Source organism: Micropterus dolomieu, linkage group LG04, assembly GCF_021292245.1.
Source record: "Micropterus dolomieu isolate WLL.071019.BEF.003 ecotype Adirondacks linkage group LG04, ASM2129224v1, whole genome shotgun sequence".
Classification (NCBI taxonomy): Eukaryota; Metazoa; Chordata; class Actinopteri; order Centrarchiformes; family Centrarchidae; genus Micropterus; species Micropterus dolomieu.
Genome location: NC_060153.1, coordinates 9,768,506 through 9,792,680, shown reverse-complemented (window position 1 = coordinate 9,792,680; position 24,175 = coordinate 9,768,506). Strand labels below are relative to the sequence as shown.

The 24,175-nt window shown below is 43.2% G+C and overlaps 1 protein-coding gene across 2 annotated transcripts; it reads left to right on the top strand.

Annotated features, from left to right (window-relative positions):
- The first annotated feature begins 202 nt into the window (after window positions 1-202).
- mxd4 (MAX dimerization protein 4) lies at window positions 203-22,968 on the top strand. Of its 2 annotated transcripts, XM_046046356.1 has the most exons (7): window positions 203-450; window positions 1,098-1,197; window positions 4,646-4,675; window positions 8,842-8,995; window positions 17,546-17,660; window positions 19,306-19,468; window positions 20,442-22,968. In XM_046046356.1, exons 2-7 carry the CDS (start codon window positions 1,113-1,115, stop codon window positions 20,600-20,602), a joined length of 708 nt encoding a protein of 235 aa, XP_045902312.1. In that variant the 5' UTR covers window positions 203-450; window positions 1,098-1,112; the 3' UTR covers window positions 20,603-22,968. The 2 variants fall into 2 exon arrangements, with proteins under 2 accessions (XP_045902312.1, XP_045902314.1); XM_046046358.1 differs by lacking the exon at window positions 8,842-8,995 and having other exon boundaries at window positions 208-450.
- Window positions 22,969-24,175: the final 1,207 nt, after the last annotated feature.

Sequence of the window (24,175 nt, the reverse complement as noted above, 5' to 3'; positions counted from 1 at the left end):
AGGCCGCTTGAATACATGTCAAACCAATCAGCTACGGAGGGGGCGGCAACTCAGACTGTTGCTAGGGTATGTCCCTGATGACTTTTACTCCGTAGAGCCAATCAAATCCCACCTCATCGTCTTCAGCCTGCTCATAGGCTAATACATGCACGGAGAGCCCTCCCTTTGGCTTTTCTTATTGGCCAGAGGTCCAATCACTCACTTCCTCGAGTTTTAGTAAGGTGCTGTTGATAGTGTAGTTTGGAGTCACCAAGACTCAGAACTGAGAATAGCAGGCGCACATTCATCGCCCTGAAACAGTTTTTTAACTCTCCATTCCAATATTTCATGATTTGTATATTTGTGTAAATAGATTACTTCTATTTTTATAACGAGACAACAACAAGATGGAACTTAATTCTCTCTTAATTCTGCTGGAGGCTGCAGAGTACTTGGAAAGAAGAGACAGAGGTATTTCAAGCTAAACTGACAAGTTGACAGGATTTCCAGGCTTAATGATTTGTTTGTGAATGGAGCATTAGGACGGCAGCTGGCTTAACTTTATGTCAGATGTGAAGTTTTAACGTGTCCTGCCATAGTGCAGGTATGATGTCACTTTACAGACAATAGGACCAGGCGATGGGTGCAAACTGTACCTGGTAGCCTATAACGTTATGCTAGAAAAGACTTAGCTATGTTATTAATAAGTGTGTCATGTATTTATAAACTGTGATCGCAGTGTTTTCTAATACAGGTCATGTGTTGTAGTATATACTCGGGAAACCACTTTGTTTCTGCATTAGCTCTTCGGAAATGAGTAAACAAGAGTGACATTGAAAATATGAGCCAGTATCGTAATGACATGTACTCATAAATGTCCATGTAGCATTCAGTGTTTGAAATATAGAGCTTGCTGAAGGCTATACAGTGCTATATGTGTATAGGGGCGATTACATTTATGATCGATCACGTTTTGTTCCTCCTGAAATGACATTTAGGCTCTACAGCTATTTCATGTTTCACCATTTCCCTAAGCGCCTCATTGACAGCTTATTCGTTTTTTAATTCTTGCAGACGTCACAGTAAATTAACAATCTATTTTTGTTTTCTCTCAATAGAGGCAGAACACGGTTATGCGTCTGTTTTACCATACAGTAGCGACTTTTCCAGAAAGAAAACGAAAACCTCGCCTATTTCCAGAAAAACTCAGAACAATAGGTAAATATAAGTCCTGCTTTTTTATGTGTTCATTTGTTTGTGTTATGTGCAAGTTTAAGAAACACAAATAGTGGAGGAGAGCTGTTTTCATGCACACTGCCATCTTTCTGCTGCCTGGGCTGGGCTCTCTTGTTTTGGTCTCTCCCAATAAACACTGCCACGCGTACACTGTCAACTCTGCTGCTCCAACTCTCTCTCTGTTTCACACACACACACACACACACACACACACACACACACTTAAAACCCTCCCCAAGCTGAGACAAAACACACCCGACATGCACATAACCTTTCGTTTCTGCACCCTGCCTCAAACGGCTATCGTGCTGTCACTGTGAAATGGCGTTTTTTTCATGTGGTTAGTGTGTTTGGTGTGTGTGTCTGATGTTAAATGAAAGTGGCCTTTACCAAAGGGGTCCCCTGTATGGAACCATGGCCCTCCACTTTCTCCACACACATACACACACACAGTTCATGAAGACACCATAGATCGAGGCTTCTGATCAGACTATTGATTGCTCTCTCCTCAGGAGTTCACCCCTAGTTTGACCCCATTCACATGCTGTCACAGTCTGCATGCTAACACAGACGCTGCAGTGAGGCCAGAAAATGACACACAATTACATTACATAAGTAATTACATTTTAATTTCAGTTTCGGGTTCTGTCTTGCTCTGTGGCCCGGTGGCCTGCAGGTTAGATGGTCATCTAATCGTTAGCAGGTTAACATTTAAAAGGCCTGTTCAGTGGGAGGGCTGCTAATGTCACAGTTATTTTCTTGAAAAATTCAGTGTTTACCTATAAAATGTCAGAAAATAGGGGAAAATACCCAAATTAATTTCCAATCCCTTGTTGTATCTCTCCATCAATCCACCATAGTGGACCTTCACTGTGTTGGTCTAAAAAGAGGGTGCATATTGATTGGATCAATGTGGGACCCTCCCTTATCAGGAATCCCTTTCCTCTTGATGTCATATGACTCAAATTCACTTCTATGTCCAAGGCTACATGCAAATCAATTTTGGCAGGGATATTTGGCCAAGTGTGCAACAGCGAACTCTTTCATCTGGTAACTAACTACCTGATGATTTGTAGTAAATGTGTTGAACTTCTCCAGAAACATTTGCATGATGTGTCTGTCCAGTGTCATTCCCAAGAGTGCTTGCAAATCAAGATCTGAAAAAGCTCACAACATTTCCTGTTGACTAATATTAGTTTAGGGAAGCACAGCGAGCCCGATTTACGTCACTGCACGCACAGCATGTTGGCCCAGTGGTTCCACTATTGTAATTACAATATTTTAGACGTAGAGTTGTGTAGAGTTGAAAGTGATTTCTGTCACGAATGAGAATGTGTTCCCTCCCACATTCCTTAGATACAGTCTTGAAGGTGGAGAAACAGCAATTATTAAGTATATATACATATATATATATGTGTGTGTGTGTGTGTGTGTGTGTGTGTGAGGGTGTGTATGGGGATGTGGCAGGTGGGTGCGGTGGCTAAAACAGACAACTACACACTGTGACAAACACCAGCCCACTAGACTTCATGCACCAGACTTATTCCCCTCCTTTTTCTTGGGACTGCACTGAGGGCAAATACGCCAATTCCCTTTATACTCCCATACCGTTTTTTTAAGCCTCAACAGGATGCTGGGGGTAGTGAAGTAAAAACATGTTTCATGTTTGAACTTCAACCATATATTCAGTTTAACAGAAGCTGGCTGTTACTTAAAAAGCACAATGCGTTGCTTTGTAGTACCAAAAACTGGTGTTATAGCGTTTGATGTCATAATCAAATGTGCAAATTAAAACCAAAAACATGTTTTGCAATGGTGCAAAATTCAGAGCATGTGGGGAAAAAACAGTAGGCAGTCTATTTCTGCACACAAAACGAAGAAACCCTGGTGGAGTTCTCTTCCTATTTTTCTTTTTTTTTCTTACACTGTTGTTAAATCAAAACGCTGCTAAAACAAAAGAGGGAGACTTTATTTCTGAGAGTTTTTCTGCTTCACCTCTCTGTTACACTAGAATTTAAAAGTATAAATAGCACAGACGACAAGAAAAATCCTACTTAACTTCTTTTGCATCCTTGAATCCCTTCCTGTGAATGTGGGAAAATATACACAAGGATGGGGTGTGTGAGGATGAGCTTTGGCAGTTTTACATCCCATAAAAAGAGTGATAGCTGGCTAATTTATAAGCCTTTGATCATCAGGGCCAAGTTCATGACGGCGGATCACAGAGTCGTTTGCATGCCACACCATTCTTTTACATAACATGTAAAGCTGGGTGTTAACCTGCTGTTATTACAGGTCTGTGTGCATTCTCTTCCTCTGCAGTCTTGCGTATGACTTCCTGGTCATGCCCTGTATTTTGACTGGCACGTTTTCCCAACTTGTGCAGGTTTGGCACAATTTCCTCCATGGTGGAAGAAAGCTCTGGGTCGGCCTTTTGGATCAGGTTATTAGTTGCAGTGCAACATCCCGTGCTCCTCTTGGCGTGATATTGTGCAGACACCACGTTATCCCATTCTTTGAGTGGCATCGCCGCGCAGAAGCCTCAGCCTCCTCGGCACAGCTGTGGAAACCACTGCTTCGTGAACACAAGGGCTCTCAAACAGCGGAAAATCTGAAAAGGCTTGTTGTCAGTCCGGCCCTTTGTCGTTGCTGTTTTTGTTTTTATTGCTGCGGTATCCATGGTGGTCTCATGAAGAGAAGGCCTGTGTCAGATGGACTGCAGTGGCCTTGCTGCTCCCCGGCTGCACATCATGATAGGGGTTCTCCTCAGAATAGCCCACACGCTGAGGAATTCTGGAGCGTCTAGGCCTCCAGACTACTGAGTGTGTTTTTCATCCCATGTCCACGCTGCTTTTCAGCCAGCGCGCAACAACAACTGCAGTGTGTGCATGCTGTTTGTATGTGTGTGAGAGGCGGCGGGCGGGGTTGGTGTATGGGTGTTGTGCAGTGTCACCGATATGGCTCTCTCTCTCTGTCTCAGGGTAATTTTTGCCCTCTGAAAGATGTCACACACACACACACACACACACACACAGGTCTATTTCCAGAATGTGTGATCAAGCCCTTGCATTGCTTGTTTGTGCCCTTAATTTGACTGCAAATCCGAATGAATGTGCAGCTGAAAAGGCTTGTTCTGGGGTATTATAATATTCTCTGTCTGTGGTTAAAACTTTGTTGCGCCACAACAGACAGAGAAAAAGAAGAATTGAGGCCGTTCTTTGATGCCTGACACATTTTTTTCCTAAGAATGTTTCTCAGATCTGCTGTTTCTTCCAAACATGTCTCACAATCAGATCAAAACATTTTCTAACCAGCCTCTCACCTTGGGATCATTCATTACATCACATTCTAACTTGTTATGTGATTTGTCAGTATTTTAGCGCTTGCTGCCCCGACTCATCCTTGTCTTTTTGTCTGTTTGTCCTTTCAGATCGTCGCACAACGAGCTGGAGAAACACAGGTAAGGTCACATCTGAGGCTCTTTGCCCCCCCCATTACCTCCAACACATCGCTCATGTTTGTCTGATTTGCATGCACGTCTTTGCCCAATACCCTTGACTTCCTAACATACCGAGCGAAGGGATGCTGGCTGCAGGTAAAACGTCAGACATTTTCCGCTCAGTCAAAGGAACCAGATCGGATAAGAGGTCATCTTCAAAGAGATCTAATCAATTCATTCCTCCTGTCTGAAAATGGACAATAAGCTGATTTCAAAGAACACCTTCATGTTGATTAGATCTGTCTCCGTTTCATGGATGAAACGCGTTACCTTGTATGGAAAGGGAATCCTGTCAGTAATGTGATAATCCTGCCCAGACTGACGCTGTGAGCGGAGGCGGGGTGAATTCTGGGGGGGGGGGGGGGGGGGGGGGGGGTTGGTTGCTTTTTTTTGCATCAAAGTCACCCAAAGGCTGATTCTTACAAAACTGCAGAGGATTTAGCAAACAGCTGATGTGACTATCAGCATGTGAGCAGAGGCAGAGATGGGCGTGTTGGGCTGCACGTCACCCGCGTTAAGGGATTGGGGTTTGCCAATCACGTGTCTGTGGAAGTGAGTAATGGATGTGTGTAGAGCGAGAGAGAAACAAGTGCAGACATATTCTTCCCTGAGAGAAAGAGAGAGAGAGAGAGAGAGAGAGAGAGAGACTGAGGGCCCTGACCGATTACACTGCAGGTGTTGAGACACAACAGTTACCTCATGTCCGATGATGGGAGTGGTTGGTTACAAATGAAGTGACGTCCAGTTAAACTGACAGAATGCCAGTAAAGTGTTCCATAATCAATTTACTCACTTCCCTTATCATCACTGCGGCCACAAGTTTCTAAAAAATCACTTTTACATCCAGTGCAGTATCATGAACATGTGAGTTCTCCTATTTATTCACCGTTGTGTTAGCCATGATGTAAGCACTCCGACAAATAAATACTAAAAAAATACTTTAAATACTCTGCAAGTCACACTGCACTGTCCCTGGGTGATAAGTGATTCATTAGTTCTTATTTAAAAAGGGCTTTCCTGTTGTCATTTACTTTTATCCACGACTATTTGTACGGAAAGAATTTCAGCCTGCTTTGTAATGACAGGCCCTGCAGTGACGAGGAATCACTGTGAGCCATTGCAACAAAATGCATCCTGATTCAATCCCTGTCTGGACCTGCGGCCTCAAATTACATGGTCATTACTCCAACGTGCATTACAGGTGTTAACCTGTGACTTAAGGCTTTAGTATAATCATCTACAGTGCGTGTGTATGTAGTTTATTATACCTGCTATAATTGTGTAGCTAATACATAGTGCTGAAATTATTAATTGGACAGGTTGCCTACTGGAAAGTAATCAACAACAAGTCATTTATAAAGCAAAAATGCTAAACATTTGCTAGTTTAAGAGGATTTTCTCACACATATTGGATATCGTTTGATTTTGGGCTATTGGTCGGACAAAACAAGCTCTTTAAGACATCTTACACTCTTGGACAATAATCAAGAGAGTGATTGAGAGCAAATGCTACTGGAATTCCCAGTGTCCTCTGCTGATCTGTCTGTCTGTTGCTGACTCATAAGAAAACCAAAAGTGTCCAACTGTCCTGTTCAACCAGTTCAATGAGTGTGTGACCAGTTCAGAGCATCCTCTCAGAGCTTCAGCCCTGTCTAATCTTCGGTATCGCTCCCAAAAGCCCTCCCTCACGCCCTCAAACGCCCCACCGGGGAGGTGCTACTGTTTGAGCCCTGACTCACGGTCTTTGTTTGGTCATGTGTCGGTGTGTCGGTATTGACGCTGGTGCAGCACAGAGCCATCCTTGTGCTCAATGTTCACGTGGTAGACAAGGTGACTGATGAATGTCTGGATTAGATGCTGGAGGGCATTAAATGTATTGTGAATAGTGAATTAGTGGTTTATTAATGTTATCTAGCAAGCAGCGCTGACATGCAACTGGAATATCTTGATACCTGATGTTCTGTGGAAATACCAAGATGAAAGTAGAATGTATTTCTACAAAGCCTATTTTTAAACCAAAGGAGCCAAAGTAAATAACAAAAAAAAAAAATCAACATCAAACATTCAGTACCATCTTTCAATACTTGACAGTTTTTGTGCTATTGACACATTTTGGTATGTATGGAAAAAATTATCCAAATCTGTCCATTTTAAGCCAGGGTCAGCATCTAATGTGACAGCTTTTTATTTATTTTTGTTTCGCCTAAATTTGTTGCTGTGGACAGCATCAGGCTCACTGGCTGCAGTTTAGTGATCTCATGCGTGCTAGGTGTCTCTGCCTTGGCAGCCGTTCAGGAGGCACCCTGCATATATTTGTGTCCCGTTATCAGAGTGAGACGTCTGGGTGGGTGCCAGCAGTGTCCCACAGGGTCGCCAACCCTTACACAACCTGCTTATCTGCTGCAACCTGAATGTCGCAGTGACAGCTCTGTATAGGCCATCTTGAGGGTGACTTTATTTCTTTCATCATTGCATTGGCACAGGCCGGGCGCTGCAGAACATCAGCTTGACATTTCCGTGAAACCAAAAGCTACTGTGTGGTCGGCCTCCGCTGGCATTGCTTCCTTCCCATTTCTGACCTCAATAGCTCTTGATCATGGTTATGACGACTCGACCGTGCCGCAGGTTTCCTTTTCTAGAAAGGTTTTGTTTTCTCATGTATCACCTGTTTACAGGAAATCTAACTCCACTTGCGTAAGGCTGGGTATCTGGTGTGTTTGTGCTGCTTCCCTCAATTGCAAAAAGGATTTACAGCTCTATTTTTACCTCTCTAGATACGGACACCGCCCATGGCTGTCAGGTGCTCTTGGTTTCATTTCTGAGATCACTCAGAATGATGCTCCAAGTATTCTCTTACACTATATATCATACCGGAGATAATGCACAACAACTGTGTGCCACCTATTGATCCTAACTTTAAATTTATATGCGCTTCATGGACACAGGAGCAGGCACTCATTTTGTCACGGTCTAATCTTCTCTCTAATTAAATTTACTCTCGCTGTGTCTTCTACTCCCAGCTGTGATGAATGACTTATTTGGCTTTGAGAAACTCTTTCCCCCTGAGTAAAGCTCCTGTGTGTGTGTGTGTGTGTGTGTGTGTGTCTATGGGCTGGGCCGGGCAGCACCTCTCTCCGAGCAGTTTGAGTTATGGCAGTGTGTCAGTGGGAGGGAGAGCCGCCCACCGCCCTGTTACTTCACCTCATTGCCTTCTACTCTTTGTCTCCTTCGTTCTCCAGAGACCACATCTGTATTCTCTTTTTCTTTCTCCTCCTTATGCTGGCTCTCCTTTTTTCACCCCCTGAAAGTGTCAGCAGAAACCTGAAGCGGAAAGGAGGAGAAGTCCAGGGCTCCCTTTTCACAGAGGGCCTTTATCACTCCTTACTGGTCCTCCTGCCAAAACTCATATGAGCCAATTGCTCTTCTTTTGAGGTGTACATCTTCTTTTGTGTCAGTGAGTTTATTTTGAAGGAGGCCAGGCTTTGATGGGCCTGTTAATCCTGTTAATCTGCATTTTAATGATTGTTAACTGCACAGCCATTGTGAATACAACAGAAGTTAAGGTCATATTATGCCCACATCCTGCTTTTTAACAGTTAAATGTCATGTTTGTCTCTTAACAAAGCCTTAAGTGTTAAGTCAGAATTCCTTTCAGTTTGGGTTGTAGTGTGGCATTCCCATGCTCACATGATTGCACGTGGCTTTTGTACTTAACTTCCTCAAATGTCCCACTGTCAGTTACATTCCTCGTGTGTGTGACGACCTGGAGTCATTAGCTTAATACCCACAGAAATATATGATGCACTGTACATGGTCTAATTATTAAGCCATGTAGTCATGTATAGCAACAAGTACTGTATATTTAACGTGAAATCAGTGAATGTTGACCTCACATTACTGTGTATTTCAGGTGTGCCGCATGGGTAAATGTAATTTTTTTATTGCGATGTAAATATATGTAGGACTGCAGCTAACGATTATTTTCATTATTGATTAATCTGCCAATTATTTTCTTGAGTAATTGTTTTGTTTGTTTAAGGCCCAGTTTGTCTTTAGTGGTGTTCTAGCGGTGAGGTTGCAGATTTCAACCAACTGAATACCGCTTGCTTCACCCCTCCCCTCCCAAGCGTGTAGCAGAACCCACGGTGGCCGCGAAACTCGCGAAAAACACGAAAGGTCGTCTCTAGAGCCAGTGCTTGGTTCGAAATATGGCAGTGCAACATGGCGGACTCCGCGGAAGAGGACCCGCTCCCTCTGTAGATATAAAGGGCTCATTCTAAGGTAACGAAAACACAATTCCCATTTTCAGGTGATCATGCACTAATGAAACATCCTTATCAGAATCAGAAGAATCAGAGAGAGCTTTATTGCCAAGTAGTGTTTTATACATACGAGGAATTTGCTGTGGTGATAAGGTCACGTAGACAAACATACATTTGATATAAATAAATGTAGAAATATATAAATATGGAATGGAAGAACAACGTTGCAGATATATACATGTGCATTATTCTGGGTCTGTGCCGTGCAGAAGTAACGTAACAAAATGAATATTATATAATATATAATAATATAATATATTCCATTTCTGCCATATTCCAGATCCCCCTAAATGTTGCACACTGGACCTTTAAGTGTCAGAAAGTAGTGAAAAATATCCATCAAAATGTCCCAGAGCCCAAGCTCACTTTTTCAAATGGATTTTCAGTTCACTATCACATAAGACTTGCAGAAAGAAAATGCAGAAAATCCTCATAATTGAGAAGCTACAACTAGGGAGCGTTTGGCATTTTTTACTTGAAAAATTACTTAAATGAGCGATAAACTAAATAGTTGACAATTAATATTTTGTCAATCGACTAATTGTTTCAGCTTTGAACTTATGTAGTAGTTTTTCAATCGAGACCCTTTTGTTAATAAAATAACCAGATTGGAACAAAAATTAAGGTATTCAGACAAGGGATTTCAGACGGCTGAAACATTTCTGTCCTCTCCTGGTACATTTCATCTTTTGTTCCAGTAGTTTACTGAAGTCAGTGGAGAGTCTGATTTGTAGCTGTTGTGGACTGTATGTGGACAAAGAATAAGAAACTGGCTACAGCTGGAGGTCAGCAGCAGAGGTCACATGTTGAATTTCTACACCCTGAGGTCACCGGGTGCTGAGAAGCTCTCCGGTTCACTGAGGTCATGATAGCAGAGCAGCTGCGTATACTGTATATCTGCGGACGAGAGTGAATTTGCTTAAGGGCTGTGGAGATATTTGAGTATTGTGAACACGACCGCGGTAGACCTACATTTTCGGTGAGAACGTTCCTGCTCCCTCTCAGGTGTCACCGCTGCAGGGAACACCATGTTTCTGTGTCAGTAAACTTGGGTCACAGCCGCAGAGCAGCTGATGCTTCAGGGTTGCACTTTAAAATGGTGCGTGCATAGCTTTGGGTTAGGTTTCAAGGCCAACGAAAGACATTTAAAGAAAGAAGTGAAAACGTGGAGAGCAGGGGAGGAAAGTGAGTTGAGTGAACCATTCACGGTTTGGTCCCGCAGGCCTGAGGAAGAGGAGGAATCGGGACATTCTTGAGCGTTGCCGAAAGGGAGGGACGGGAGGCAGCGCAGGACGTGGCTGCTTTGTGCGCTGTCGAGCAGCCAGCCTGAAATTCAGGTCAGCAGAGTATGCACACATACGCTGGAATGCAGAGTTAAGTAAGAGAGGCGGTTTAGGGGGGGAGAGTCTGTGGGTGGAAGGGGGTCACGAAACTAGCGGGACGAGTAGAATGCTCTGCAGCCGCATCCACGTTTAGTGCTGATTATGTTTTTGGCAAGCAATCACAAGCTAATATTTGTTTGATGATGCATTGATAGAGTGGATTAGAGCTGAAGGCAGTTTGTAACTCTTTTGGCTTACGAACCCTAAAATGACTCCTCGGCACATGTGACTCAGTTGACCAATATACTGCAAGTCACAAGAAAAAAGCAAACAACTTGAGGAACAGATTTTTTTTGTGGTAGAAATGTCTCCTTTTCCGTTTTGCTATCTCACAACCCCTCAGATTTATCTTGCGGCCTTTTATGTGGGCCCAGACCCATTAAATTGGACCCCACCCCACTGTTCTAAAACCTCCTTTCAGAAGTAAACAGCCGCACTTTTACAGTAAACATGGGAGCTGAAGTCGTGTCTCATGCCACCAGATTCCTGTGTGTTAAACATTGACAAGGATTCATTATAAAACCAGAGCTCCCCGTGTCAGGGGAATGTGTTTATTGAGCTTGCTGAACTTGTCTCTGCTAGTCCGTCCAACATTTGCAGATGTACTTTTCAATGCACGCAGCAGAAGGCAATTAATGTTCAGGTCTGTCATTTGACATTGTGTTGAAATGATTCAGAGATGCACAGGGAAACGCTTTCATTGGTCCGACCCCCCCATCTCTTTTTGCTCACACGCTCCCCTTTTTGAATTCTATTTGACATCTGTTTTTCTGTTAACACCAGTGTAAGCTGGCTGAGCTGAGGAAGGGATTTTGTAATGATCCACGCTTGCACAGGGGATTGTTTCAGTACAGGAAAAAAAATCAAATGAATCTAATTACCAGGCATTCCCTAGCACGCCCAGTGGAAATTCCAGTTTGTTTTGTGGAAATACTACTACAACACAGAGAACAACAAACTGCCTAATTCTGTAGTTTCCTGTTGTTTAATCACCAGTAAAGCACGCAGACTTCATTCTTTAGAGTAATTCTACGAGTAGTGAAGTAAGCAGGCCCCTCCCTCTGCACCGCTGTTGTGATTGTTTGCTGCTTGCTTGTGAGAGCAGAGTCATGTGAGAACAAGCTCCATGTTCCTGCTGTCAGGACAACGTGCTTATGGGGGACTTCTTTTCTGTCTGTCTCACCTTGCCGTTGTCACTGCACACAGTGGGTGGGTGTGGCGTCCTCGATGACAGAAAACAAATACAGCCCAACCCAGACAATTGACCTTTCATATCAGCCGTGATAAAAGCCTCTCGTGTCTCCCTGCGCGTCTCTCACCTCGCTGACGTGGGCAGCGTGGCCAACCACTCTGCAAGTTTCACACGAGCTGCTTCAGCGGCGTCTTATTTTTCTACCCCGTTGTTTTTCAGAGACGGCACATCAGCTTTCTCTTAAATGTTAACATGTTCAGGCCAGGGCTGGATGAACAGTGAGACTGATGAATGGCTGCTGAAAGGCCCAGTGCGTGTGTGTGTGTTGTGTTTGTCGGCAGGCCCCTGGGCTGGGTTCCTCACCACCTCAATAATCCCTCCATCTGCCTTGTATTCCCTAGAAACCTGCCAGCCAGATGTGGAGCCACTCCACTGGCAACCCCAAATTCCACCACCCCAACATGGTGATCCACACTCACGCAAACACAGCCCCAACTTTCACTGCACATAGCAGCGCTGTAAACACGGGAGCCAGACGAATAAAGGGTTTGCGTCGGAAAAACTTTAGAAAAACACTGATAAACCAATGCTTTGAATAATGTGTTTTGCTGCAAAAAACACTAGTGTTAGTTAGCGAATGGTTAAATTACCCAAACTGACTTCCTGGTTCAACTAAACCCCTGTATTTGGAGGTAAAACTTAAAGTGAGCACAGAACTGTGTGTACAAATACAGCAGGTCAGACCTATTTTACTGTTAAGAAAGATGGAAGATGATGAAAGATGAACTAAGAAAATAAGATCCAAATTTTAATGAGCTGGAATGATCCCTTAAGGCCTTAAAAACACAGTTTAGATCCTCTTTATTTTGGAGACGTTGAATGGCAAATTTAATTGCATTTTGAGATTAAATTATTGCACTCTCGTACCTGCTTAAAGCTGAGCAGGCCGGGCAGTGAATCCTTCACGCCGATGTCTTATGGGCTCAAAACAACACAAGAGGGCTCGTATCGCATTTTCTTTTCTTTAAACCCAACAGGGAACAAACCGAGTCAGCCCTGGCAGTGAGAGGAAACATTGCCGCTGTGTTACTGATGACCTTTGACCTTCGTTTAGCAGATTCGGCTCTGTGCCAGACAAGCCACTCAGTCCTGTGTGTATGGGTTGAGGAATGCGCTGGGCTGCAGCAAGCTCATTAAGCAGTGCAGTGAGTGAGGGGTGAGGGCCCGTTGTTTGCACTGGCTTGCCTTCTCAGGCCCTGCAGCTCTTTCTGTGCAGATAGATCTGCGATCCCAGAGCCCTGGATGGTCCTGGGACCTCTTTGGTCCCAGCATACATAACTGTCCTTCATGATGCATCCATCAGACATACACAGGCTACTGCAGATACACTGCTCGCCTTTGACTTGAGCAGCAAAACAAGATATTTCACAGTTGTTCTCCTTCCAAGGCCCAAAGTGTGAGCACATCCAGCAAGAAATACCTGGTCTGTACCCAGTAACCTTGGAGTGTAAGTCAGCAGTTTAAATAGCTTGTTCCAGTCTGAGCAGCATGCAGCCTTCTGAGCAAAAGTTCCTTTTTCCCCCCTCCTCTGCCCTTGCTTTGTTTTGTCGCTGATAGCAAAGGGAAGAGGTGTGGGAGGGAAGGTCGGAGATCAGACACAAATCATCCTGTGGTGCTTCTGCATGTGAGAATGGTCAGGTGGTCATTTCCCCGCAGACGTGACCTCCGAGCAAATCAAATGCAAGATTTACAATTAAATCCTCAGCTGCAGGGAAATTACTGGCTGGTTTTGTTTTTGTAGTTTCAGCAAATTTCAGTTTTATTAAAGTCACGAACACTTTTCAGTGCTAATACGTTGCTGTTACACCATAATAATGCAGAGTATCACCTTTTCTCTTTATTTTGCTTTAGAAACAGTAACACTTTGAAATGAGAGTATTTCAATTTTAAAAACACATCATTATTGTGTCCATCATATATTGAAACCTTTACTTTTGGACTTGTTGACACACAAGCCAGAAATCAGCCTTAACTACAAAACCTTATGTGACACCACACCAACAGTCTCACACTGTGACGGTATTCATGACTGAAATATCAAAGACTATTCTATTTTCAACCCAGACAAATTGGAAAATTTTATGTGATTCAGAACCACGTGGGCCAGACTGCGAACTGTCTGCTCTTCAGGCCTTCACGTTCATCTGGTGCCACACTTTGCATGGATGTTTGTAACAATCTGATAAACACTGCATGACCAGGGCTTGGTTTAGAAATAACAAATGTGCGCGAGGGAGGGTCCTAACCTCGCTCCAAATCGGCTGTGCGCTCTTGAAAAGAAATAGCAAGTATGTCTTGCGAGGGGAGACCGTGTGCTGCTGGGAGGGAGCTGTCAGGGACACACTGCCCTGTTTAACCAGATCTTGTCTTTGCATCAGAAACACAAGGCTTTTCTTAGACATAGTCACAATAAAGACAGAAGGGAGGTGTGTGTAGTATTCAATACATGGCTCAAGACAGAGGCTCAGCCCAAACCTTCTGAAACTTAAGTGACAAAAATGTTAAAGTTGGTCATTACCAACTATGAAAGAAAGAGCCTGTTTGATGTCAATTTAAAAGCAACAACGAGCAGCCGTTTAGTTTAGCTTAGCTAAGCATAAAGACTGAAAACAGGTAACGAACCACACCTCTAAAGCTCACTAATTAATTTGTTGTATGTTGTTTGTTTAATCTGTAAAAATCTAAGTTTAAGGAGGGACAGGAGAGGCTAGCTGTTTCCCCGCTTCCAGTTTTTGGGAAAAACTAAGCTAACCGGCTACTGACAGACAGCTTCATATTTAGGGTGTACCATACAGGTATGAGAGATGATATCAAACTTCTCATCTAACACTTCACACAGTTCATGTAAATAATAGTTCAAATCTTTTGTCATTTTTTATCAGAATAGGTCACAATTGGTAAAGCCATTTCTCTTAACTTAGAGAAAATTTAATACCAACATTTTTGCTGTTTTTTTTCTCTTTTCTATATTATGTATAATCTCTTCATTGTTCCCAAGATACATTACAGAACAATTGTAACAAACAAATATTCCATAAAAAATTATTGTTCTGAAAAGGTTTTCCTTTTATGCAGGTCCAGAAACATTGTTTGCCTTTAGGTCATTAAGGTGGCAAGTTGTCTGCTTTTGATTTAGCGAAAAGAAATGGTATTTCTGAAGGCTTGAATACCAAACAGTGCAGACATTCATTTTATTTTCATGTGGTAAAAGCAATGGTGAAAGTGCATCTGTGCACATTTCCATCCTCTGCATGCCAGGTAAAATATGTGGTGGGCATATAGGTGGGGCTTGTAATGAATAAGTCAGTAAAAACAAGGGTTTTCTTTTGGGGGGGTGGCAGTCAGGCAGAGTATTCAGGGAACGCCTTGTTTTTGTTTTTCATTACAAGAGAGGGAGAGAAGGAGGAGTGGGATGCAAGATGGATGCCCATTGGCTCAAGTTACCCTTTGGATGATGTGTATGGAGTGCTGCCCTGTGCAGCTGAGCACACTGCACTGAAAGAAGCCTTTTTTTTCAACCCAAGAGAAAGTCATCCACTAGCTCGGACCCCGCTCCCTTCCAAAAAAACACTCGTCCCCCCCCCCTCTGCTGCAGACCCCAGCTCCTTCCTGCCCGCTTCCCCTGGCTGCAGCCCAAGTGCTTAATGTGGCTCGACTGGGACAGGTTGGAGACGGGCCCCCACCTCTACCCTCAGAAGACACTTGTTTTCCAGTGGGATGAGGGTGTATTGGTGTTGGCAGGGTGGAGCAGAGGAGAGGAGGGGTTCAACTGGTGGGGGGAATTGGCCCCTGGGAGAGGAGGAAATAAAAGAACGAGAGCACTTTCACACGCCCTGTTTTTGGAAACGCCTGCATGCACCTGTAGATAGGTAGAGATGGTTTAAAGGGCACAATATATACATTAAAATCCGGTGCATATTTTTTATAGCTACAAACAAATCCCTAGAAATGTAAGATGCAACTATCACTTAGGATTTTGGATTATGTTATGTTTGGCCGTCTCTGGCTGACCTCTAAATGAGACAGATGGGGGTAGTGAGAGGGTCTTACTTTATGTGAATAACACAGGCGACGCCCTTCCTGAAAAAGAAACAGGGAAAGGCCTGTGTGTGTGTGTGTGTGTGTGTAAAGAGTGTGTTCTTGTGTACTAGCTGTGTTCTACCGTGTGTGGGGCTCTGCAGCCGGCCCTAGAGAACTTCATTTCTCCGATTAGGTTTATTGTGGTTGCAGCGATGGCCAGTGGAGACCTTGCATTGTTGGAGTTTGTTTACCATTCAGACAGAGTTAGCCAAAGGAACGAGAGAAAAGGGGGAAGGCTAGCTCAGAACAAAGAAACGGTTCATGGACAAGCTTGACTAATGGACGATTGAAAGGCCTTTATGAACAATTTTGAATGCACCAAGGACAGACAGGACAGGAGGTAATCTGCTGATAAAAATGTGAATAAAAGCAGTCCATTGAAATAACATTAAAAAAAATCTATGCATCCAGTACATCCGTCCAGTCGGTGTCCACACAGAGATTAACTTTGCCTTCTTGTCAGTATCACTGAAACAAATGTCCAAATGGTAAATCAAGTGAGCTGTTTACTTGTGGATTCAGGGTTGTCGTCCTGCAGGGCTTTGGCAGGGAAGCAGGGCCACAGTTTGTGTCTTCAGTTCAACCAACAGAGTGACGAGAACAGATAACCTCGAACAGAGAAACTCGTCAATTGCAGTCTAGCCACGTTTTACGGACTCTCCCTCAGTTTTAGGGTATAGCAGGGTTTTCATTTGGTCAATCAAACACACGATTTAGTAAAAGTGAAATAGACAGCAGAGATGGACAGTGGTAATGCACCACTACACAGTGCACAGCTAAATTGAGGTCAGTATGTTGCACTGAGGCATTCTGCATATACATTAGTAACAGTGAGTAGTCGCAATTGTGCAGTGCAAGGATGTTTTTGTGAATACACAACCAAACTTAACACATTTTGTCACAGAGGCAGGCAAAACCCCAAAACAGTTACATAAATATACTTTTTCTAAAAACAGAAAAGTCTCGAAGCCAAGGGCCTGTTTGTCTCTTTGAATGTGTGTCACATGTGGGTGGGCAGTGAAAACACATCTTATTGATGAGGAACGATGTAAATGTTGTGGTACTTACATGAGCGCTGGCTGTATGATAAGAAATCTATAATGATAAATGACCAGACTTTCCCTCCATGAGTCTAAAAATAGTTAAATATTGTGTAGCTATATCAGTGTATGACATTTACGTTCTCATTCTGGCATACTTTTTATGGATTAATGAGTTATTCCAGATTACTGGACTGGACTTTGGGAACATTGGTTGGTTGAATATCTGGTTACACGTCGTTGGTTGGTGTAGCTATTCTCAGCTTAATTACATGGGATTCAGACTATTTATTGGAAACGCCAATATAATAATTGAATTTAGATCGGCATTTGGTTTTCCATTATCGGTAAAAGCTCTTACATGAACTGTCCCTGCTTGTTGTTGTGAATGAGGGTGTTTGCATTGCAGATAGACGAGGATGTGATTCCTCACGGGGGACTTGAAAGTGTTTTGCTGGAGCCTCAAGCTCAACCATCTGAACATGTAACTTCTCACGGTCAAGCCCAGAGTCACAACTGAAACCAAACCTGCAGAGCACCAACCCTGATCTCGTAGTATTCAGTCGCCATTCTCACCGCTTTAGTACATGTTTCTCCAGCACAAAAAAAGAACATGACAGTCACGGTACAGGAAGCACAGCGTTTCTGCCCTTCAGGGATGGGCGAATATGCTCTTATCGGTCTGTTTGTGTAGGTGGCTTCTCACTTTTCTGCTGGTGGATGTCTGCTGACTCACCCTGTGCTTGTGTTTGCAGACGTGCCAAACTACGGCTGTACTTGGAGCAGCTGAAGAAGCTGGTGCCTTTAGGTCCAGACAGCACGAGACACACCACACTGAGCTTGCTGAAAAGGGCCAAGATGCACATCAAGGTACTAAAATAAAACAAACATACATGCCATGTTCACATGACTGATGTTTCTCTTTGCATCTGCTTGATAAGTTAGCCTTTCAGAGCCATCATTTAAGTTGTTTGAGAGATCACTGATGACGATTTTGATTATTGTTTGTTATTTATCGAGCAAAAATGCCAAACATTTGCTGACTCCACCTTGTCAGATCTTGTTTTCACTGTACATGAAATATCTTTGGTTTCCTAACTGTTCGTCAGACAAAACCAGCAGTTTGAAGAGGTCGCGATGGGCCCTGGTAAATCATGAATGACATGTTTAAACATTTGATTACTCAAAAAATTATCAAGAGTCCAAGTAATTGTGAGTTGCAGCTCTGGTGTGGAGAACTAGCTGAACGTCTCCTATGAAAGCCCAGTTTGTCTTCTTCTTGAGCTTCACGAGCACCAAACTCTTGCTCCACTTCTCCTGTTTCTTTTAGCTGTTTGCTTTTCTTCCATGCCTACTTTAAGTACTATATTGTTTTCTAATCTTTCAATCACCACAGTTCAAGTGCTCCCAAGACTGAAAGGAAACACAAAATGAGTCAACAAAGTTGAACATACAGGACATTTGGTGGCTGATCTTTAGATACATGAAATGGAGATAATTGGATGTTAGGTTTGTTTAGAGCCAACTCCTCCATCCGTGGTTCATTAACTTGTGCAGCTCACACACACACCATGTAAGATACTTTTCAGAACGGTTTAGGACATGCTGTGCTGATTTTGCTGCTTACAAGCAGCAACAGTGTGGTTGATGGAAAATCCAGACGTAGCGAGTTTTAACCCTTCATTTCCTGTTTACCATGCACGTCCTCTTTGCTCAGACGAATTCCGCTAATTCTCGTCACTTGTGTTCTCACATCACAGAGGGGCCACATATGTTTTAGACTTCGCTTTGATTCACCACTGAAAACTTTCACATGCAAATGAATGCAAAATCGAATCCCACGTTGAGTCAAATTATTTTACAAGAGTTTATGTTTATTTTTACTTTCTAACCTAAAAACCTCACACAGTCACTTGGCCACTTCCTTATTTCATGATGAATACTCTCCTTTGTAACTTTGGTGGAGGTCTGATTGGCAGGAGATGATAAGAAGAAAAACAGCATCTGCATAGTCAAGCAATATCAAGCTTAATAATTAATTAAAAATAATTATAAAAGCAAGTTATTGAATAGAGTTAAAAAGATGTTTTGTGTTAGAAGGTAAGAAAAATGTGTTGTATATGTCACTTTACTGCTGTTAGCCTCAACATGTTTTACTTTCTTTTCTTTTATTACATAGTATGTGGTGGTATTTAAATGTGGTATTATTGTGTGCCTTTTATACATAGCCCCTAAAAGGTCACAGTGGGATTGTTTTTGTCTGAACTACTTTTCTGCGCCCTCACAATAAGTTTTGGTTTCCTATTTCAAAGGTAACACAAAACATATTGCGAGGGAAAGAAAAAATATCCCAGAAAGAAATGTGACCTTTCGAAGGAACCATACATTATTTCAACGGTACGAAAAAAAATAAAACGAAAAGATTACAGCTATACAGTTTTCACAGTATTCAAAGATGGGGATGGGTCCGGCGAACATTATCGTTGATTCTTGGCATTTATGTGTGTCTCTGCAGAAGCTGGAGGAGCAGGACAGGAAGGCTTTAAATGTGAAAGAGCAGCTGCAGAGAGAGCACCGCTACCTCAAACGCCGCCTGGAGCAACTTTCTGTGTCCGGATCAGTTGAGCGCATCCGCACTGACAGCATGGGCTCGACCATCTCCACCGACTCCGAGCAAGGTACATTGGCTTAACAACTTTATAGAGTAGGTAGAAACGTGCGTGCCATATTGTGAAATGCTTTAATTGAAAACGTACATGTCACTCAGAACTTTTCTCAATTGACAATGTGCAGCTCTAGTGCAACGTGTGGGCAGTCCTGGGCATTGTTGTGGTCAGGGCTTTATGTAACTATGACATGTAAATCACCTCCACATTTGATGCAAATCAATAACAACCCGGTATAGCTCTGGCTGAGGCTGATACATACACTGTATACCCTGAAGCTATAACAATAACTGCTCACAACACCACCATTAGCCCTTTCATCTACATGTGAACCCAGTCAGAGCTACTTTAGCTGTCTGTATTCGTCTCGCTGTCCACTGATGAACTCTGAGCCTCCATGTGGTCCAAGTGAAAAGCCACTCGATGATTAGCCCCGGCCTTGTTTGCAGTCGAGCCCCGGGGTCAAGGGTTAACAAGAAATCTAGGTCTCCTCTTTAGCTACTGATGGTGGGAGATTCCATGTAAAGTGTTCTTCTGTGTGCTGGTGCCAGTTGTAGCAGCTCTACAGCTTTGTCACGTTTCATCTGTCGAAAAAAAGTCGTTGAAATGAGGGGGCCGCTCAGAACAGCTATAAACACTTTTGCCCTTGTCGATGTGGTCGGACAACATGCCGTGTGAACTTCTTTTTTTAAATGGGCCAATCTGCTGTGTCACCAGCGTCAGAGACTCCCCTGAAATGCTTAGTTTGGACGGTTACAGTATGTTTACTAATCCTGGATGAGGTAAACACACATGCAGTTGTTTATCAATGGATGGGGATTAGCTGTGGGAGCACAAAGATCTGCCTGTTTGCCCAGAGTTAATGGCTGTCTAAATCCGGGTTTAATCCACACGTGCAGCAGGCTCCCTAATAAATATGCCCACAGTTGGGTGTTTTTTTAAACAGTACTGAAAATAACCCGGTGTGTTTTCTCTTTTCGTGCAGAGGTGGACATTGAGGGCGTGGAGTTCACTCCTGTGGAGGCGGACAGCGTGGACAGTATCAGCGACGGCGAGGAGGAAGACCACTACAGCCTCCAGAGCAGCTCCAGCGACACCAGCTACACAGCCACACATTCCCACAGACTGCAGCCGCACCACTGTTAAGACACCATGCGGCCATCCATTTCCCAACCAGCTTCCTCCAACATGCTTCCTTTCCCTCCCCGACCATTCGCGATCATCAACGCCGCCCACTACCTTCATCAGACCAGACAGCAGCGGTACACCCTGAACCTGTTCCTTCTTTTCCTGGCCCTGGCTCTCCAGGAAGCACATGAGGCTGAAATGCCACTCCAGCCTTCCTGACCCCCCTGACCACTGACCCTACCTCACCCTACTGTATCCTGCCTGAACCTGCCCCTCCTGACACGCCCTGCCCTCCCACTGCCCTCACAACCCCTACCTAGTGTTGCCGCAGGCTAAGAGAGAACAGCACAGTGTTTGTGGTTTTAATGGGGCTTTCTGTGGTGTGGTGGACAGCTTTGACTTGTTAATCAGAATTTTGTGAAGTGCGTGTTTGTGCGGTGTGTGTGAGAGACCAAGCCAGGAAGTTTAAGAGAGGTCAAAAACAAAATATAAGCGTCACGTCATCTCCATGGCCATAACACACAGGCAAGGCGTTGCACTAAGTTTGTGATGTAAAAGGTAAAGACCTTCTCTTTGTTCTGCAATATATGCAATAGGGGGACCTCGAAAGTTATTTACAACATACAGTATCTTCCCTTGACACGTTAAGACTTAGAGGAATAGCTATTGCAGTTCCTTGAAACATTTGACTGCTGAAAAAAGGTCAAAGATTAAAGGAATAGTTTGACATTTTGGGAAAAATAAACAGACATGAGTGGCATAGATCTTCGGATTCCAACTTCCCCAAGCTATTCTTTTAATTGGTCCACTTTTTTTATGTGCAGCAGTGCTTCTGCAACTGCGTGACCTACAATGGGACTTTTTCAGTGGCTACTATCATTACTAAATGTGGCCGATCTTTGGCCAAAAACAAATGAAAAAGTTACAGAGCTGTACCAGAGAAGAAAGAATGTATATAAATGTACAGTTACTATCCAAACCGTCAAGTCTCCCTCTGGTTGGGTTGCCTAACCACTACTCCACACTACTGACCACTACACTATACCACCCTATGGTGTGGATGGACTACTATGTCGAATAAAAAAAAAAGGAGTTGCCTCAGAACTAAAACTCTATTACTTAAAGATTGAATAAAATCTTGTGTTTCCTCAGTAGCGAATTGATGTAGCAATAAATACAAGAGGGCTTCCTCTGAGTATTTAAATGATTCTGGTGGAGCATGAGGTGTCACGGGAGACTTTTCTTTTTCCTTTTTACCCTGTAGATGGCAAGTGGGTGCTTACGGAGAGCAGACCTGCAGAAAAAGGGGCAGTTCTCCTTTTTCTGTTTCACTAATGGATCCTTCTTTCTGCTCACGGTGCCATTCACCCAGAATTTGAATTTCTCTACAGCTCTGCTACTTTTTCAAGCAGTTTTCATGCGTGTGTGGATTGTTTTTGTTCTGATTACCAAGTCAAAGCTGCATATGTGGAGAAAAAAATATTAAAAAGGAGAAAAAAAAAGAAAAAAAAAAGAAAAAGAAAAAAAAAGGGCCAGCTCTAAAGATTGGTTCTCTATAGAGGCGTTCATTTTAGCTAATTTAGCAAAATAATTACATTTACCTTCTTTCTACTCTGTTGCTTTTTTTTCCTGGAGGTTCTAGGCACTGCTGAAGACCGGTGCAGAAGAAATTTCTTCTCTAACCTGTCTGTAACTTATGCACAATAGTCACTATTGACGGAGGAGGCGCTTCTGTCGCTCTCTGACTATTTAATAATCATTAGGCGTCAGTCTCTGGCAGTCCTTAGAGCTTGGCGTCCCAACACTTACAAAAATGAGGGCCGGTCCACCGTGGCAGGTCTGACCAAAAAAATTTTAAACTACGAAAGACTCAACGAAAAAAAAACTTGCATACAAAAGAAGCTGTGTCACAAAAAGTGATATTAGTCAGTGTAGTCTATATTTCTTGTATTAAATTTTGTATTATATTTTCCTAAATGTTCTCTTGTAATGAAAAGACAAAAAAAGAGTAAGTATATACAGATATATATAGAGAGAGAGACATATGAAAGACAGACAGACACGAGGCCAGGCTTGTTGTAGGGAGAGTGGGGGCAGGGGAGCTGATACACTGGCCCCTCTCCCTTTGAGTTACTCTCCTGCTGTCATTCTGTGCCTTGGTGAGCCTTCGACTTCCCTTCTCCTCCTCCTCTTCATCCCATCTCCTCACCCTCGGCCCCTACTCAGGTCACACTCCCCTCCCTCTTCTTGTCCTCTGGCCGGGCTGAAAGCTTTGATTTCAACCCTTACCATGCCAAAACACTTCCATGAGCAAGGGGCACTTGAAGAAAAGACCTCATTTTAAATAAAAAAAAACAAAACAAACAATAAACAACCCCAGCCCCTTTGGTCTCTACTGAGAAGCCGCTGATGTTGTACACCCTGTCGAGGCACTCCCCACCCTCTTGACGCCAGTGCCGCCTCTGTCACAGAAAAATTTAAAGAAAAACCACACACTGGTAAACTCCCATGGCAGCTTCCAGTCACCCCGAATGGTCACCAACGGGGTTCAAAACTTCTGGGCTTGAAGCGTGTTTTTCTTTTTTGTTGTTGTCATTTTACTATTATTAAATGTTGACTATGTGTTTGTTCAGTGGGAGTCACTGGGAGAGGAGCGATAAAAGAATAATCCAATCGATGGCAGCTTAAGGTGTTATCCTCTGCACTCCCAGTGGTCTGTCCCGAAAATAGTGTTACCCATTGATCAGGGGACCTCGAGACACAGCAATATTACCATCTCGTGCTTTCTGAGGGAGGGTGGGGTGGGCAGGGTTTTTAACACAAGCAGGTGGTTTTGCTTTTGACTCTGTGGTGCATTTTTTTGGTGACCAATTCTATATTTTGTTTTAATGAATTTTACCTCCTATCTGCACTCTCTCCATACACTGCAGGAGGGCAAAAACAAACAATTAACAAGAGGTTTAAAAAAAAAACAAACAAAGTTTTTGGAAAGAGCTGTTTTTATTCTACTTGTCATTGCGAGTTTACATTCATGTCAAAAGAATTTGTACATGACTGTTGGTAGCAAAAATGTTCTTCAGCTTTCTGGTCAAATGAACAACTTAGACACCATGTTAATGGCATAAAGTTATTCTCTTGCACAGAACCTCCCTGTAGAAGAGTGACAGATAAAAACACAGTGAATGGGATGAGTTTAGGGCCAGATATGAGATTATAATTTTTCAGTGGCGTCATTGAAAAATATACATAGCACACACTCAGAGTGAGTGGTTTTTGAGCAGTTGACTGGTGTGGTAACATTTTGTCTGAATGCTGGATGGACAGTGTTTATGGAAATTCTTTTAATGATGTGCCTTGGAAAAAGTTATTTTCAAAAAAACAAGCAGAGATTGTACCATTTAATGAAGACTGTTATATCGGTCACAGTTATTTTTAACCCCTTGGCGGCTTTGGAGCAAGTATAGACAAGGTTTGATATTTGCTTTCATGTTTCTGTTGCACAGAGATTTGTCAGTGTGTTTGGTTTTCTGAGAGCACACAAGTAATAAGGAGAAGTCAGCGGGGGGGGGGGGGGGGGGGGGGGGGGGGGGA